General features: G+C 37.4%; 1 protein-coding gene across 11 annotated transcripts in view; it reads right to left on the reverse strand.

The window, feature by feature from the left end:
- Window positions 1-404: 404 nt before the first annotated feature.
- Bank1 (B-cell scaffold protein with ankyrin repeats 1) overlaps window positions 405-18,867 on the reverse strand; it is a 290,528-nt gene continuing 272,065 nt past the window's right edge. For 10 of the 11 annotated variants that reach the window (XM_087629369.1, XM_087629372.1, XM_087629367.1 and 7 more), the window contains 6 exons: window positions 14,574-14,752; window positions 12,372-12,435; window positions 6,382-6,411; window positions 2,896-2,948; window positions 1,469-1,533; window positions 405-1,188 (listed from right to left, as the gene is read on the reverse strand). In XM_087629369.1, coding sequence (XP_087485495.1) covers window positions 1,474-1,533; window positions 2,896-2,948; window positions 6,382-6,411; window positions 12,372-12,435; window positions 14,574-14,752 — 386 coding nt within the window. In that variant the 3' untranslated portion in view covers window positions 405-1,188; window positions 1,469-1,473. 11 annotated transcript variants of the gene reach the window in all.

Consider the following 18,867-nt stretch of genomic DNA (forward strand, 5'->3'; position numbering starts at 1 on the left):
TGGATTGAATTTCTATATGTCACAGTCAGAAGCATCTTATATTAGGAGGTGTTTCTATAAACCAAATTATTTGGAAATGTTAATAGACCTGAGAAACATAATACAGTCTTTAGGTAGATATTCCCATCACTATTTGGAAACTAGATAAACAATCACTCGTATTTGTTCTAATACATCATTCCTGAAATTAACCATATTATTTTGTTTGTTTGTTTGATACTTTAAGATGACAAAGAGGAAAATTTAGTGCTTAATCCTGAAAAACTTATTTTGGAGAATCAGAAATAGTTTTAAACATTCAACTGATTGGTAGCATTTTACACGAAAATCAGTGTGATAAACTTGAACTGTACTCTAAGTTGGCAAACTGTTTCTATGAAATAGGCAGACAAAGTCACAGGGTCTTGATAATAAAAAAACACAATTTTCAAAAAATATATTTTAATTTTAGAGAAAGACATTTAGTGAGGACATGGGGACAGAACCGAGTGGGAAAAGGCCTTCTAGAAGAGTAGAGGATGAACACAGCCAATGTGTGATGCATCCATGTTGTGAAATACCCACGTGCACACCATTAACTAATAAAACTAGCATGATTTCAGAAAACAATGCAGAGGCCTGAAGACTGGTTCACTGGCAGAGCACTTTCTTAGCATCAAACACAAAACATCATCAATTAAGGAAAAATGTGAATCAAAGTACATTTCAAAAGTACATGCAAGTAGGCACTAAATAAAATATCTAAAAACATGATATCACAAGAACATTATGGCCCCAAATGTGAGAAAGGCAGACAGCAGATTGTCATTTAAAAGGCAAATATATAGTAAGTTCTTAGTTGAAAGAAAGGAAGAATGGGAAGAATAATCTATACCATTTGGTTCCATAATTTTGCTCGACTGCATTTAATGTTGCTGAATTTTTCCTTTAATTTTCAAGATGAGAAAACTAGGGGTGTCAGTGGCAAAAGTTGTAAAAAATGAATGGATTTTCAGAGAAAGCTATAAATCTCCATCTTTTGCTATCCATGTGAATTGGTATAGTACCAATAAATTGTGGTGCTAACACATCCTGAAATCCAAAGGCATGCTTGTGTCCTTGTACACATGGATTAGCCCTGGAGACCAGATATTCCAGAATCACTTAGATACAAAATGTTTGCAGATTCTTGAGTTTGATTATAATAGTCTGAAAACAAGATCACAAGAGATGGATTAGGGAATGGTGAATCACCCATCACTGGACATTTATTACTTAGTATAAAGTCAACCCATTTATAAATCTTTCTTAAGGAACATTTTTCTTTAGTTAAAAAAATACCCCAAAGCAAAAACAGAACAAAACAAAATCACACGTTTATTCTCTCCAGAGAAAATAAAATATTTAAAGACTCTTGATTCTTAAATTATTGATTGAAATCCTAACACCCCCAGTTTAGGTTTCTTAAGAAATGATGTTACTATGTTACCTTTTTTAATGATCTTTTTTGCAGCAGAAACCAAATTCCTTTTCAACTTGGATTCGAGCAGGAAACTAAAAAGTAATAATAGAAATGACAAAACACCCAGGCTTTTTCATTTTAAGGGTCAACAAGGAAACATGCTACCATTCACAGTTCTGGGAAGAACATCTTTATAAGATAACTTGTAGACAACCCTCTATCTTAAAAGGAATCAATCAGAGCAAAGTTCAGCTGCACCAGAATCTTAGGGTTTAATCTGTTTTATCACATGACCTCCCTGTGTCATCTAGGCTGACCAGGCATTTGCTCCCTGCATCCCTCGGCAAGCCCAGTGCTGGGATTACAGGCCAAAGCAATGTGTGTGGCTCAAAGTTTGTTTTAATTTTAATTTTAAATGTGTGTCATTAAACATTGGGAACTTAGATGCTATCTCATCCAAAATTTTTATGTTTTAATAAATAGATTTTGAAAAGTAAATATATACATTTTAAGTATAAAAGTATAGGTTAAAACGCATATGTATATACACACATGTATATGTATATATGATTGTGTGTGTGTGTATATATATATAAGTATATATATTAAAATATATATTCCTTCAGATTTTAACAAAGCTCTTTGGAAAACCATTTTATAAACTCTTGCACTTCACTGAAGTTTCCATTTCTCCACTCCAGTGAGTAAATAGTTGACATATTCTATAGTGGTTCATGAAATACAGAAATGTAAACACTTCAATTTATTTTCAAGTATGAATGAATTTTATGGAAAATATTATTTATTTGAAACAAAATAGCTAAAAGGGTTAGTTCTAATTTGAAAAACTAAAATGCTTTCTTTAGGAAGTTTGCCAGGGACTTTTAATCTTGCACTTTAGCAAGAAATCCGAGGGCAACGTCACTCTGGACAACCATGCTCATTTCTGGTGTCACATGTGCCAACTGGAGCAACACTGTGCTTTTCATAAAGAATCTGCAGGCAGGACACTACATTGTCTTGAAGTATCTTGTTTTCCAGTCATGCTCTCATGGCTTAATGTTCTTCTTATGCTCTTAGCAATTTCTTATTTATGATATGAAATGCTGAAATTTGCAAAATCACTATTTTTTGGGGCACATTTCGTATAAGTTGTCCATAATGACTCTACTTCCCAAATAAAATTCTCTTTCTATTTATATTTTTAGAACTGATAAATTTAATTCCTCTAACATTTATTTTTCATGGACACACTGGGCTTTTCCTCCTAAGAATTCTGTCTTTATTTTTTCTAAAAAATTTCCCTAAATTAGTACTCATGGCTATTAAATTGAATGTATATCTAACTTGTCTGAATCATATTGGTTCAAAGAATAGGCACGATGGAAAAATTTATGTTACTTAACAGAGAAAGTCTTCCTTTGCATTAAAAGAATAAAGTTAACACAACCTACCTTACTGTTGAAGGGGCTGTTGTACAGCATTTTTTCATTGTGGGCAGTATTACCTATAAATACAGACTTTTACTATTTATGCCATTAATAACATATACCTTAACTGATTTCTTCATAAATTACAGTAACACAGAGACCTGGATATGAGTATTAAATGGAAAAATTATTCGACAGATAATAATTAAAGGAGTAAGTACTCTTGGTGAACTGAACATTATTTCCATATAGACTTACTTGAGCTGTATATTGTAAATTTTCAAATCTTAGAAGTAACAACCTCTACATCACTAAATCCTTTTATTTCTTTCTCAGTATTTGACAGGACTGGCCAGTTACAAAGCACAGTTTTTAGGCTCTGCACTGGTAGCTCATGATGTGTCCATAGTGTTACCATGAGCGCCCCATTTCCAGCCTAGCCACAGGGTACAGTTCTACTGCTTCTCCTTCTCCCAGTTACTGGTTTAGGCTGGTTGTTCAACAGCTCTTTATCTGGCGGCTTCTAACTTTTCTTTTTCCTCCCAATTTTTTTATATATTTCTTGTCTCATCACATTCATATGAATCATTATGTTGAGAATTGCACAAATTTAATTTCTTCTATCAGTGACTTCCATTTGTCAACCATCAGAATCTGGTTCCATAAATGATTATTGTCCTTTATAACAAATTCCTGTGTACATTTCTCATTTATATTTTGCAGATAAAAAACTGAGACTGATTCATTCATGAGAACACAGGAATGACTTCATGCCATGAGGTGAACACACTAGTAAGAGGTAGTAAGGGGTCGATTCAGTCCCTCACAGCTAGCTAACCAGCAGACCTCAAACAATAATACAGCAAAAAGAAAAGACACTAATGCAGCCAACCACAACAATGGGAAATAGCAAACCTATATCGTCAGTAAATTTAAATGTTCCCAACTTTCTAACAAGTCACAGGCTAGCTGACTGGATTTAAAAACGAGGTTCAATTATCTTTTGCCTCCAAAAGTTCACTCACCCAGCAAAGGCATCCAAAAACTGAGTGTAAAAGGATGTAAAACCAATCAAAGGGAGCCATGAGTATGCAAGCATAGCAATTACCATGCTTGCTAAAGCAGACATCAGACCAAAACTAGTCAGAAGAAATAAGGAGGGACCTTACATATTAACAAAAATATTTATTATGCAGATTTAACAACTATAAATATGCATGTATGAACTGCATATTGTATGTTATACAACAAACACTAAAAGCATAAGAGATCAAATAGGCACCACCACAATAATAGTAGTAGACTATTCAATTCTAATGATATAGATCTTTATATTGATCACATCCTATGACAAAGTTATTATTAAATAAAAAATTACTCTATTGGGATGATTCCTTGTATCTTACCAGGCTACAATGGAATAAAAATATAAACAACCACCTAGAAAAAATTCAGAAATGACACAAAACAACAAAAACAAAACCACCACCAACAAAATTCAGTGGTGTGCCTTTCCACATTCCTCTAAATTCAGCTAAGACAGCCCTAAAAGAAAGTTTATAGCTATGCGTCGTGGTAGTAAAAAAATAAGAGAAATGTCAAATAAATACCATAATGATATTTCCAAAGTCTCTTGAACACAAGCCAAACCTAAATTAAACACAATAGATGGCAGGAATAAAGAGTAGAGGAAAAAATAACAGGGACATGATCAAGGGAAAACACATCGAATAAAGAAGAGTCACTCTTTGAGACATCGAACAAGGTTGAGAAAAATCTCTACAAAGGAAAGCCACAACTGAAAAGATTCACTGTTGAATTCAGCCACACATTTCAGAAGGACTTGACACCGATATTTCTCACGATGTTCCAAGGAAGACAGAGTAAAGGCAAAGGCTCAGACTCACTCTATGAAGCCATTATCAACCTAATGCCAGAACAGGACATGGCCATGGTAAAAAGAAAACTTCAGACTCATTTCCTTGATGAATTTATATGGAAAAGAAAAATTAAGAAAAGTTTAAGACTGATTCATTCATAAGAAGACATGAATTTAAGAAAAATCTTGCAAATAAAATTGAATTGATGGAGAAAAATCAATCACCATGACCAAGTAGGTTGTCCTTTCAGTCACACATATTCAATCACTAGGTATGATATGTAAATAAAATTGAGGACAGAAGCTACATGATCAACTCAAGAGATGCGGAAAGGGCATGTATCAAAGTTCACATGATATCCATTCTAGAAAAATTAGAAAGAAGTTCTTCAAAATAATAAAGACTATATATATATTCATGTAAATATATGCATATATACATACATGTGTTTGTATATATAACTATTGCTTTCATATATATTTTTGTTGATATATATCAATAGAGACAAATCATGTTTGAAAGTGCCATATCTAATAATTTCTAATTAAAGAATAAAACATATATATATATCAAAGTTATAGCCAATATTATACCTCATATGAACAATCTGAAAGCATTCATTCTAAAATCTGAGGTATGGCATTAGTACTCACTCCACTACTTTTCAATATGGTGTTGAAAGTACTAGAACAACTAGAGAGGATAAAGGCATAAAAAGGTTAAAAATAGGATAAGAAGTTAAATTAGTCTTATTTACAACATGATTTTATAATCAAAAGACCCTGCTACCTCCACAAGAAAACTGAGATCTAATAAACATGTGGCAAAATGTTGCAGGATTGAAAACCAAAAGAGAGAAGCCATCAGCTTTCATATATTCCAATGACAATTTTTCTAAGAAAGAAATTTGGAGAAAATATTCCTTTCACAACATCTCAAACAACCAAACCATAGGTAGGAATAAACTGAAGACATGAAAGGATCTATAGTGAAAAATTTCCTTCTAGGAGCCCAATGGAAAACTTTGTGTGCTATCTTGTATGATTCTAGTTGTATATATACATGTAGGTAGGCTGTGGGCATGCAGGTAGGCAGTGACAGGACCGTGAGAGGGAACAAGAGGTGCTGAAAAAGGGAGGGAGGGAGGGAGGGAGGAAGGGAGGGAGGGAGGAGAGAGAGAGAGAGAGAGAGAGAGAGAGAGAGAGAGAGAGAGAGAGAGAGAGAAGAGTTGAACAAGTGGACTAAGAAACTGGAAAGAAGGCTAGGGAGAGTGGTGCTGTGTAAGTGGGGCAGACAGTAGGATAGGACAAAAGAGGGGAGAAAGATCAACAAACACAAATCAAGTTTGAAAATGCCAGACCTAATACTTTGGTAATTAAAGAATAATACCAGATAAAGATGAAGAGCTTAAGTTATGTGCCAAAGGACACAATTGGTCAAATCACAAAGCCCCTCTTTGCTGTAGAGACAGCACGCTTTTATTTTTTTTATGTCAGATGGTTCTACACATAAATATGCCATCTCTGCAAAGCTGTACATCGACATAGAACTACTAGGTTCAAATCAATTAAAAACATTTAAGGTGTACTTTGCTTTAGTTTAAATCCTTCATTTAATACTTAACACTTACCACTCGGATGGTGCACAATGGTCAGTTTATCTACAAGACAAGACAAAACAAAACATATTCTGTGAGGTTTGTTTAATAGTTACCCCCAAGAGACCATTTTTAATGTTCGATGGCTTTATGTCCTTGTGGTGATTTAAATTTACAACAAGCTGAGAAGACTAATCTTACCTCTGAATACTGAGAGAAACCAAGCCTCTCATTACTTATTTTTCTGACACTTGTCCTGAGGTGTTTTTTTATCTTGTTCGACCACTGATGGAACCCTGCTTTCTATGCATTGATATTCCTTTAGTTCTGAAATACACCATTTGTTATAGAAATCTACATTTTTAAGATGCCTGCATATTATACATTTTAGCCATTTCTAAGTGTACAAACTCATGATCTTTAAAACAAATCCATAACGATGTGCCTACCGGTCCAATAGGTTTCCTAGGCATGGAATATAGACTCAGAGTCCCTTATTAATCCTCACAAGAATGTTATTCCTCCCAGCCTCAGCTCTGCTATTCACTTCTACAGATTAGTGTCCCTTAGACTAGTTTAATCTAGAAAGGAGGCAAGTTTGAACCTTACAGCATGCCCTGCCTTATGTCTGGTGTCTTTCACTCAGTAGTACACAGGTTGGGGTTCACTTAGGTTGTGTGTTGTAGAAACATTCATTCTTTTTTATTTTATATTATATTGAGGGAAGGTTTATTGGGAAGCTACTATTAGGTGGGTGAGTTCAGTGGCTCCAAGGACCAAAGCCAGGGAAGTCACCATGGGGCAAGAAGGAGATGGGGAGGAAGAGACAGAGAAAGGAAGGGCACAGCAGAGAGAGAAGAGCACATGATTCATTCTCATTGTTTAGGTAGTACCACAACATAAATACAGGCACAATGTACTAATGTATGTTGCTGTTGACATTCTGGTTGTTTCTAGGTATGATGAATCAAACTCCCATAGACTTTCTGAATAATTTTTTTTGTTTTTTTGTTTTTTTTGGTTAATACAAGGTTTTACTTGTATTAGAAAAATATCCAGGGCTGGAATCACCAGACCACACACTAAGCATGTATCTGACTTTTTCAAAGTCATTATGCACTTTGACCTTCCATCAGCAATCGCGCATATCCGGTTCCAAATCTAACCCATACTTAGGGTGGTCTGGCCGCCTCTGCAAGCCTGACAGACAGCTGTTCACTGGCCTCTCATTGATGCTCCCTTGTCTTTTCTTGCACATTAATGATGTCACACAGCTTTTATGCAGGTGCTGGCTGCTTGCTTTTGTAAATTAAGATCTGGGGGTTAGGTGTGTTCGTAAGAGCTAGGTTTTGAGTCTTCTTAGATCCTCTTAGCAGAGAGATGTATATGTGAATATATGATTGTGTGTGTGTGTGCATGTGTATTTTTGTGTGCGTGTGTGTTTACTTCTATACTTACCCATCTGAAATGTGTACGTGAGCAGCCATAATGTGCTGTCTTTTGCCTCTGAATCTGATGGTCCTTCATGAGATTCCTATCAGCCTCCTTTTAACACAGCTTATTCTCCTATCTCTGACCACAGGAACCTGCCATTATCTGTAGTATATTTATTCGTTGGACCAATCCTATACTACATGAAGCTTTGAAATTGTTATACTACAGCCGTGTGGAGAGACGAATCTAAAGTGAAGCACACTTTTCTCCATCATTTTTTTTTCTGTGTGTGTGTATTACAAAACTCCCTGTTTATATATTCTCTTCTTACAATCTTTGTAACTCCACTTTCTTTAACTCTGTTTACATTTCCTCTTCTTCCAGTTCCCTAATCAATCAGTGTTCCTTAATTATATAAGATATTAGTAATCCCTTAAAAAAGCCACACAGAAAGAAGTATACGCTTTTTGCTTTTGTGACCATGAATTTCCCTCGTTGAACTGTTAACTGCCGTTTGCTTCACTCTACAGTTTTTAATTTTCTATAATTTTGATTTGACAAAAGGTCATTTTTGAGACATTGTTTTGATTCTTACATACTTAGAATAAATCTGCAATACGTAGAAAACATTCTCTAACGCTTTGATCTTCCCGAAGGTACTGCAGCTTTTGAGGACTCAGCACGGGCTGCATGCTGAGAAGGACACGTGCAAGCACTCCTTAAGCCAATGTGCGAGCTCAGTGTGTTTACGCCTTCTTCAGTAAAGGCCAAATTGGTTGAATTAGTTGTGATTCACGTCTCTGTCTCCTTATTGATTTCTGTCAGATAATCAGTTAACTACTGAGAAAACGTGAGAACATTTCTGAGTATTGCCAAATTTTGCTCCATTGGCTGTGATAAAATTTATAAGCATACCTGTAACAAAGAAGATAGAAATATCTCGCCTGTTACACTTTATTCTTATTCCATGTATTCTTTTATCTCTTGCCATGGGGTTTATCTTCAGATTATCTTGTCCTGACTTAACATGGCCATTCAGGCTTTCTTATCTGTTAGTGTGGTGGTAGACTTCACCTTTTAGGTATCAAGCCTTCATTCAAAATATATGTTTTTTTTTACACCGTCTATATTTAGATATTCTTTTTGTGTGTAACATAAACACATTCTTTTAAAACGAAGTGTTTAATCCATTTCGATTGAGCACAATTATTGATATCGATTGACTTAATATACTACCACTATTATTATTCTTGCATTTTTGCTATCCACTTGGTTATGTACCAATTTTGCAATGTTCATGATTCTTCAGAATTAAATGCTTCTTAGTATCCCAATTAACTTCCTTCACTGATTTCCTAGGTTTGCTTCTTTGTTATTTTTTATGTGTGTGAGTGTTTGCCCTAATGTGTGATAAATGCAAGCAGTTCTCATGCAGAGCAGAAGAGGGAGACCGAACCCTGAGAAGAGACGGTTGTGAACCACCATGTGGGTGCTGGGAAGCCACGTGGGTGCTGGGAAGTCACGTGGGTGCTGGGAAGCCATGTGGGTGCTGGGAAGTCACGTGGGTGCTGGGAAGCCATGTGGGTGGCTTGCAGTCCACTGCAGGAGCAGCGAGTGCTTCTTACTGATGAACCTCATCTCTAGTCTCTTACTTTTGTTTTTAAATTGTTGTTTGGTTCAAATTTTTAAGCTACTCTGAGATAACAGAGCCCCCTTTTGTTTCCTGCCTTACACCCCCTCACAGTTCCTATTTTACCCCCTTCATCTTGTGTTTTAATTGATTTTTCCCAGTCTATATACTTTATACTTTATCATGTATAAAATTTCACATAATTCCATTTAGCTGTATCTATACTCTGTGGTACTATTGAAATATCTTCAACCTTGACATATTCTAACCTACAACTTATATGTAAATTTTCCCTTAAATTGTTGTCATTAAAAAATTTACCAAAAGACAGAAAACATAAGTTTATAAATACCTTATTTGTATGATTTTTAATGTTTTTATTCCCTTAATGTGAATCTGAATTTATTTCTGTTACTATTTCTTTCTACCTATATGAAATTCTTTAATATTTATTACATTGTATTTTTTCTGTAGATCCTGGCAATTACATTTATCTACAAACATTATTATTTCACCAAAAGTTCAAGGATATTTTCTGTGGAAGTCTGTCTTTTCTTTTCTTCCTTCCTTCCTTCCTTCCTTCCTTCCTTCCTTCTCTTCTCTTTTCTCTCTACTTTTCTTTTGTCAGTTTTTGAAGATACTACAATATGGTCTTTAATTCTTCATTGATTCTGACAAGATATTAGTTAGTATTCTTAAGATTTTCCTCTATATATAATTTATATTTTTTCTAACATTGGGCAAATTATATTAATCCATCTTCATGTTCAATAATGGTTACTTATATATGATATACTGATTTCATCTAGAAAAGGTTTCTTATATTTTAATGTTGCTTTCTACAATTTTTTGATTTCTATAATTTTTCACTTGGCTATCTTAATAATTAAAAACATTTCATGTTATTTTATGTTTATCCCCTTTTAAAGTCATCATTTGCATGCTTATAAGAGGTTTTATGACCTTTTATACAAAGGTCAATATAGGACTATCGGTTTCTTACTATGGAGGACATTCTGTGATTTTAGTATGGATTGCTATTTATTGCTAAATAACTTTTAGTTATTTTGGTGGAATTTTGAATATTATGTGTCTTATATCCTTGGGTTCTCTGTGGAATCTTGTTTTAGTATACAGCTTCTCTACAGGTTTGATTTTATTTTTGGCTTTTTTTTTTCAATATCCACCAAGAGAAACCCCTAAGTATCTCATAAGGCCTGAGGACTGTGCTTCTGTGGATTATATAGTTGGGTTTCGGGGTTGTCGGGCATATCTTTAATAGAGGTTACTCTATGTCACAGTCCTAGTACAGTAGGTCTTGGAGGTTTCAGGGAAGCGTTAAGATGGGGCCACTCTGATAAGTCAGGAAAAAAGGCTTTTCCCAGGAGCTTCTGTCTAGCTCCATTCAATCTCCCTCTGGATATGCGCTCTCTCTCTCTCTCTCTCTCTCTCTCTCTCTCTCTCTCTCTCTTTCTCTCTCTCCCTTCTGTGTGTGTGTGTGTGTGTGTGTGTGTGTGTGTGTGTGTGTGTCCCACTCTTGTTCAGTTCAGTGCACACCCCAGGAAACCCAGTTGTCACAACTCTGATCTCTCCACATTCCCAAAGTCACAGAACTGACATGCCTTGCTCTCACACAGTCCGTTAATGCTCCTTTGGCAGGGACGTGGGCACTGGTTCGACAATATAGCTTCACCTGCTTATTGCTCACCTCTTAGAATCACTTGTTTGTCTTTCATAACGATTAGCATTTTATAAAATGGGAGTGTCTGCCTGGTGCTGTTTGTTCCACTGTGGCTGATAAGAGAACTGATTCTTTGCTAAGACATTGGTGTTGATTTTTTAATTCAAACAAAAACTGTATGAAAGATTCTGATCTGTCTGTTTTTTTCCAGTTTCTCAAATCTATTTCCTTACTTATAGATATAAACAAAAGCTATCTAGTATGAATATTGTAAGAAATACTAGTATTCAATATGTGCTTTTAGATATGATAGCTAATATTTTACATATTTTATAAAATTATTTATAAAATTTGTAAGTTTATTCGTTGTTAAGAGGTTTTTTTTCACATAGTAATATAAGTTTGTAGATCTCAGTTTTATATAAATGAACCTCTTGCTTATGATGTTAATTATTTTACAAAGTGCACTTCTAGTTTAGAAACCATTTATAGAAAGGCTTAAATTTTTCTCTCCAGGGAAAACAAATATCAATACAATGACATATGGAGAGTGAATTCCACACAGTGGCTCTCCACATGATGTACAGCCTAAAAGTTATGCAACATGTATATGTAGTGGATGGATGAGAATTTTTAAGTGCTTGTCCTTAGTAGTTGTTTTAAATTAGTTCTGGCAAGATGGGAGGTTTGGTGAAGGAGTGGCCACATATTGATGGCATAGCTTACTTGCGATTATGGAGTGTGTTATTCATGTCTGGAGGAGATTTGCCATCTTAAAGATATCGAGTCTCTTAACACCAGTGTTTCCCTATAAACCTGCACTGTCAAGAACCATAGGACTTCGAGGGAGACCAACCCGGTAAATGGTAGGTTAAATGATCCATATGTGGATAAATTGTGAGACTTAATTGTCTAGGAGTGAGCCACCTATTTGATTCTCCATATAGTGACCCCAAAAAACAAACAAACAAACAACATAGGAACAAGATAATCTTATTTGGAAGTGACATAGAAAACACATGGAAGTGGTGAGCTTTGCCTGCTCAGTCTGGGTCAGTAGAGCACTGCTCAGTCTGGGTCAGTAGAGCACTGCTCAGTCTGGGTCAGTAGAGCACTCCCGAGGGACATGTGAGTAACCCTGCTTTGCAGAGAAGGAACCAGAGAGATTAAGTCCCCAGCTCAAAGAGTGGGAAGTAATGATTTGACCTGAATTTCCAGTTCCTTCATTTCTACTCAATCTCATTCTCATCTTTTGAAGAGCAGGCAACTTGTACTCACCATAGGCGTTTTCATCTTCTGGCCTTTTCCCAATAATGTTGTCTCGCAGTTGGCGTAGCTTTTCCTTAACGGAAGCACAGAATATAGAACCAGGACACAGATATCAAGATTTAAAATCTTTAATGGAGCAAAAATGAAAGCACTTATCACTACTACCACTGTCCAAAATCACTACGTAGGGATAAGTTGCTACTTTTGAGATGTCCAAACCGTCTTTGGCAGTCTATACATAACCTTATTCTTCGTGAAGTAGATGTAAAATGGTCGCATCCTGTTTTATAGAGATGGAACTGAAGTGTAAGGAGGCTCCCTTCTCTAAATCACAGTTATAAGTCAGGATTGGAAACAGAGCTTAGCTTCATACCTATGTCTCTGATAGTCCAACCTGCTGCACCAGATGGCTGGATGCTGCTTTCAGCCCATCTCCAGCCTCCACGAGGTATATGCTTTCCTGATACTCTAGTTCTAAAAAAAACATTAAGGTCCTAAGGGAGAATACTGTGAAAATGTATTCCTTTTCTCAGAATATGTGTGACCTAAGAGTAGTTGTTTGTCCTCAGGAATGCCCCTCTCCTAGGGGCTTATTTCCATGGCATTGCAGATGTCTGCTGAGTGGAGCTTTATGCCTTGGGCATGGCAATGAGGGGTGGGTGAAAGGTCACCACCTCACCTTCAGGGATGGGGACTGTATGTGACTCTTCCCTGCCCTTCAAATTCTTTCATTTACACACATGAAAATGAGCCATTTCCCCCAGAGCAATCCTCCGCCAGCCATGCCACAATCAACACTGATCAATTCATTTCCAGGATCCGAATAAAAACACTTGCAGCTAGAAGAGGAATAATATGAAGTATGGGGAGTATGTGCACATGTGTGTATGAACTGCCTTAAATATGTCCACATGAATATGAACATACACGCAAAACGTAAACAAGCATTTCAAGAAAGGATTAGGAAAGTAATTTCTAGGAAGCTATATTACAATAACACCGAATTGAAATCTTTATTTTTATAAAGGGTTGAGAAGGATAAAGTATATGTAATTCCTGAGAGCAAAGTGAGATGCATGAGTTTGTACTTGAATACATTTTACCCATGTTAGGATTAGTGACTGTCAAGGTGATGGTATTGGTAAGGATGGAGAGATAATGTCATGAGGAATGCACAGGTGCAAAAATTCTACCCTCCTTTTTCTTTAGCACTAGCCTGAAAAGATAACTGTCTTTGATTAGTATTGTGAAAAGATAACTGTCTTTGATTAGTATTGTGAAACTTACACTGCTTTCAGCCATCGACTGGCAGCTAGAGCTGCCCTTCTAGGTAGGTGGTGTCTGAAAAGCTATGATCTCAGATGTTTAGAAAGTCCTAACACCTACACTGCTTTGGCCAAGATGCCATATTATTTGAAATTTCATCACAGTGACTCATTTTTCTATTGTTAAGAAACTACATTGTCTTTTAAAATAAAGATGGTCTCTTGGTAGGGGTGGCATATTCAGCTAATATTAGCTCTCTGTATTTTGTCCTAAATTGGCTTATTAAATATGTTTAATCAAGCAGATACATGAGAACTGGGTTCTGAGGCAAGGAGGCTTCCTGATGTGGAAACAATAGAACCTTAAAATATTTTGGGATTGAGAAAACCCATGGGATAAGTAGAATATTAATGAGCATCTCTTAACTGAGAACCATCAAGGTGGCATAAGTGACATATTTAATAAGAAGAAAGAAGTTTAAATTGGACATATTTAGGGCTAAATGCGGGTGTGACATCATTCTTTTTTGTTCACTTTAATTCTAGTCTTGCTATAAATTTTAGAATACTGAGACCTTGTGACATCATTTTTTGTTCTCTTTAATTCTAGTCTTGTCATAGCTTTTAGAATACTGAGACCTTGTAAGGATGCTCTATCTTAATTTCAGCAATGAGCTCAAAACAAGTTTTCTCTGTACTCAGGGCAGGGATTATAAACTGATTTGGTGTTTGCTTCGATATATGGATTCCAAGATTGACTCCATATGAATTGACTCATCAGCATAGATTTTGGATATTATCCTCAAGGTTTCAGCTGATTGTTGCAAAGATCATTATAGTGGCTAGTTAACAACAAAAGAGTTGTCTATACTTTTCATGAAGACTAATCGTTTAAAGAGTCTAGAGGAATCCGTAAGTGAAGGAAAGTTCCAGAAGATCGTATTACCTGCTGAATCATTTCCAGTCCACTCTTTCCCATCTGCCAGTGTTTAAACTTCTCTAGAGCTTCATCCACAGACATTTCCCCATTCTTGACTCTCTCCTGCAGGAGGATAAGTTCTTCCTGTCCAGTGGTCAGGTAGCCCCTTGCAGTAGGGAAGGTTGGGCCTTCCATCCGAGTTTTGTCTAAGATACAAGAAGAGAATGGAATGGTATTTTTGTTGTTGTTGTTAAAAAAGAGAATGTTTTAGTAGGACATTAACATTTGAACTACCGTGACCAAAATCATTCCACATGATACATCATTAGATTTTCTTGCTCTTAAATGATACAGTCAAATCATAAGCTAGTGTGAAATTTTTGTTTCACTATTTTTGAGAGAAGTTTTCACTGTGTAATCCAAGATGACCACGTACTGAAGATCTTCCTGCCTCAGCTTCCAACCTCCTGAGATCTCAGGTCTGTGACAGGCTTAGACAGTACAAAACTTGCAATGTATTCCAACTGTATTATGGGTACAAGAATAATTTTATCACTGTAAAAGATTAGGGCTAAGTAAAAGTGATGTGCTTTTATAGGGAATGTCATTTCCTCACCCCATTTTGTGTGTGTGTGTGAGGATTAAAATGAGATCCTGTGGGTGGGGATTCCATGGGCTTGACTCCTTTTCCCAAAGGGAACCAAAGCACAAGACAGTAGTTGCACTTTGAGTTAAGTGACTGTCAGGGACCTGTGTCCCAGCAAAGTTCATTAGCACAGATACCAGTGAACTCAGCTAATGGAAAGTTCCCCTGTGATCATCAGCATGCAGACCATTTAAGAAAGCAACCTAAGACTGCGTGTAGGTATAGTAGCTTTTCTCCAGAGGAAGAACTCCTATCACCCCATCAACCCCAAGAGCCCACGCTGCAGTGACATAATGTTATCGTGTGAAGGAAGCTATTGTCTGAATTATATTTAACCTCTAGGGGTCAAAGACCTATGCAGATCCCAATATCTGACACCCCACAGCAGATATCTACCACAATAGTAAAGCCTCGTAGACCCAAAATGGCTCAGCAGAGCACAGGTGCCTCTGGAGCACAGCTCTTGCACTGTTTTTGCACATTTGTCAGGAGACAAATTATACCACAAGAACTACAAAGTAGGGGAGGGGAGGATATCTAGGAATACATTTAAGGAGCTACGAGACCCATGCAAATGAAAATTACAAAACTTCCAATATAAATCACAGAGAAAACATTACAGCATAGAAAAATCCATGATTGTTCATGGATTGGAAGAGAGAATACCCATAAAATCAGAACAATCTTCAGGTTCAATAGAGTCACCATCCCACCCAGAACTAGAAGAAAATGCTAAAATTCATATAAAAGCAGACTCCAAAGCACAATTGGAAGTCATCATGTTAAATAAACTAAGGCATAGCATGGAAAAACATCTGTATGTTCCCCCCTACATGAAAATTTTTTGGAAGATAGAATTCACAGAACTATCTGCTGGGAAATAATGGAGAGAGGAGGGACAAGAGGAGGTTGATGAATGGGTGTATAGATAGAGAGAAGTAACAAATCCTAGTGTTCTACAGAACAGTACAGGCATGAATATAGCATACAATAACCTATTATGTACTTTATGAACAGCAGAAGGAGAGGAGGATGAAGTTTCCACACAAAGCAATAACGAAACAGAAACATTAATTCCCCTGGTTTGGTCAGAACATAGTATATACACACACTGAAATATCACACTGTTCCAAAAACAACTCTAAATATTTACTCTAAGTATTTAAGGAGAAGTAACTACTTTCTTTGCACCATAATGAGCTATCTCTCTATCTCTATATATCTATATCTATATCTATATCTATATCTATATCCATATCTATCTATCTATCTATCTATCTATCTATCTATCTATCTATCTATCTATCTATCTAATCCTCATACTGTTTCCACATAAATTTCTAAAGGAAACAAAACAAATTATGATAAAGACATTATGTGGACCAATGACTTAGTCTAGGATCTGCCACATGTAAAAATATTGATGCTATTAATATTAAACATTTGTTGAAGAAACACCATCTCTGGTTTTGAGAAAAGAGATCACAGTTAAAAAGTCTAAATGTCATCAAAGACTTGGGGTCATTTGAAACCTTATCTCCAGAAGATGAAAATAAATACCTTTTCATTTTGTAATGAAATGCTTCCTTTTGAAATGTTTTATTAGGAGGTTATTATGTATCCTTTGTGTTCCACAGAACAGGAAGGCCCTGGGTCCTACGTGATTGCTAATGGAACACTGGAAGCTGGTATGAGAAAAGGCAGGTGGAGTAGGGAGCCGACTGGCACAACACAGGCAAATTCATTTGCCCACTGTGGTATTCAAAGACATAAGTAGACTCGCATGTCTTTGAGGAGACTAGGGCAACTCCAGACCACCTCAATCCCTGTCACCAAGTAACAACACACTTGTGCAACCTGCCTGGCCTTACCCCTCATCTGAGCTTAGACATTCTTGTTTAGGTACTTCTATTTAATCTAATATACTCATTGTAATGTCTCAGGGGAAGCATGTTCTTAACAGGTTGTTACTTCAGAATATGCCCAGTGCAGAAGGATGAAAACTACTTTGGTTCAGCTAGAATTTGGTTACCTAGCCCTGGGTGGAGGGGATCTTTGTCAAGAAAGGAAGAAACTGGACAAACATGAAATCATAACATAAAAGATTGAGAGATGGCAGAGGGGTGCTCTTGTCTATATTGTGGGAACTGATGGAATTCAAAATGATTTCTCTGGAAGGAAGGTATTTTAAGCTCTAGGTACTACCTTTAGTTGTCTGAAGGGTGCTAACCCTAGTTGTGTGGACTGACCACTAATGTCCATTTCAGTTCTGAGGAAGCCTCTCTCAGTAAGTCCAGGACCAGAGACACTGGAAGACTTTTTTCTGGAAGGTTTCCTTGCATCTAAACAGTGTCCATGGCAGACATTCTGGCTTCCTGGAAGGAGTTCCTTGACTTTTCAGAAGTTTACTGCTCCAGAACTAACAAGATGTCATCAGGTTAGAATCCCAGGAGAAATGGAGACTGAAAGCCAGCCTGAGGGCTGACTGGTTGAGCAGCCAAAAGCACAAAGAGCCTTTGAGATCTTGTTTCTTCTACCACTTGATATTTATCAGCTTCCTCACAAGCTCAGCTCCTGAGGTGCAGTTTCCTGGAGTGCTCAGAGCCACCCTGCTAGAGCAGGAGGGCAGCATCGTCCTTAGAAGCTATACCGCTTAACCATTGCTTTACTTCTGACATCCTAGCCCAGAACCCATTTTTATCTCAAGTAACCCATGCAGCTAATTTTCTGTATCCGTGAAGGAACCTCCAGCAAACTATCCCCAGAGAAAAGCCAACTGAAAATTCGCTTCATATGTAGGCTTCACTGAATTACATACTGCATCTGGCAGGTGTTAAGATGACCCACTGGGTAAAGGTGCCTACTACCAAGCCTTGAGACAGGAATCTGGTCCTGAGACAATGGACTCTGCAGAGTTGTCCTCTGGCTACACTTGGCGCTCCTACCACTATGCCACTCCTCCAATCCATACAACTTAGTAAAGAACTGAATCCTTCTTAGTACGTTTTGTTTCAAGTACCCTACCCAATTTCAAATTCTTCACTTTTAAATTGTAAACAAGATGACTTTCAGGTTAGAAAGAAGCATGTATTGTTCCTTCATAATTACATAAACACAACAGAAAGACTCAAATGGAGAGAGGGAGGGGGAGGGGGAGGAGGGAGGAGGGAAGAGAGGGAGAGGGAGAGGGGGAGGGGGGAGGGAGGGGGAGGGGGGAGGGAGGGGGAGGGGGGAGGGGGAGGGGGAGGGGGGAGGGGGAGGGGGAGAGGGAGAGGGAGAGGGGGAGGGGGGAGGGAGGGGGAGGGGGGAGAGGGAGAGGGAGAGGGGGAGGGAGAGGGAGAGGGGGGAGGGGGAGGGGGAGAGGGAGAGGGAGAGGGGGGAGGGGGGAGGGAGGGGGAGGGGGGAGGGGGAGGGGGAGAGGGAGAGGGAGAGGGAGAGGGAGAGGGAGAGGGAGAGGGATTCCAATTTCAAGTCCTAGTGGTGAGCCACTGTGGACAAGCTAATTCCCCACATGCCTGCTTTCTCTGCTTTCTCTTCTCATGAGCACCTGCCCTGATAAATTATTATTAGGTGGGACAAACTCCAAACAAAAGCCACCTGGAAACTTCACTACCTCCTCCTTCAAGGCAGGCTCATGATTCTAAATGTAGGGCCTATAAATTTTGGCAATGCTGG

Source organism: Rattus norvegicus, chromosome 2 (genome assembly GCF_021556685.1).
Source record: "Rattus norvegicus strain SHRSP/BbbUtx chromosome 2, alternate assembly SHRSP_T2T, whole genome shotgun sequence".
Lineage (NCBI taxonomy): Eukaryota > Metazoa > Chordata > Mammalia > Rodentia > Muridae > Rattus > Rattus norvegicus.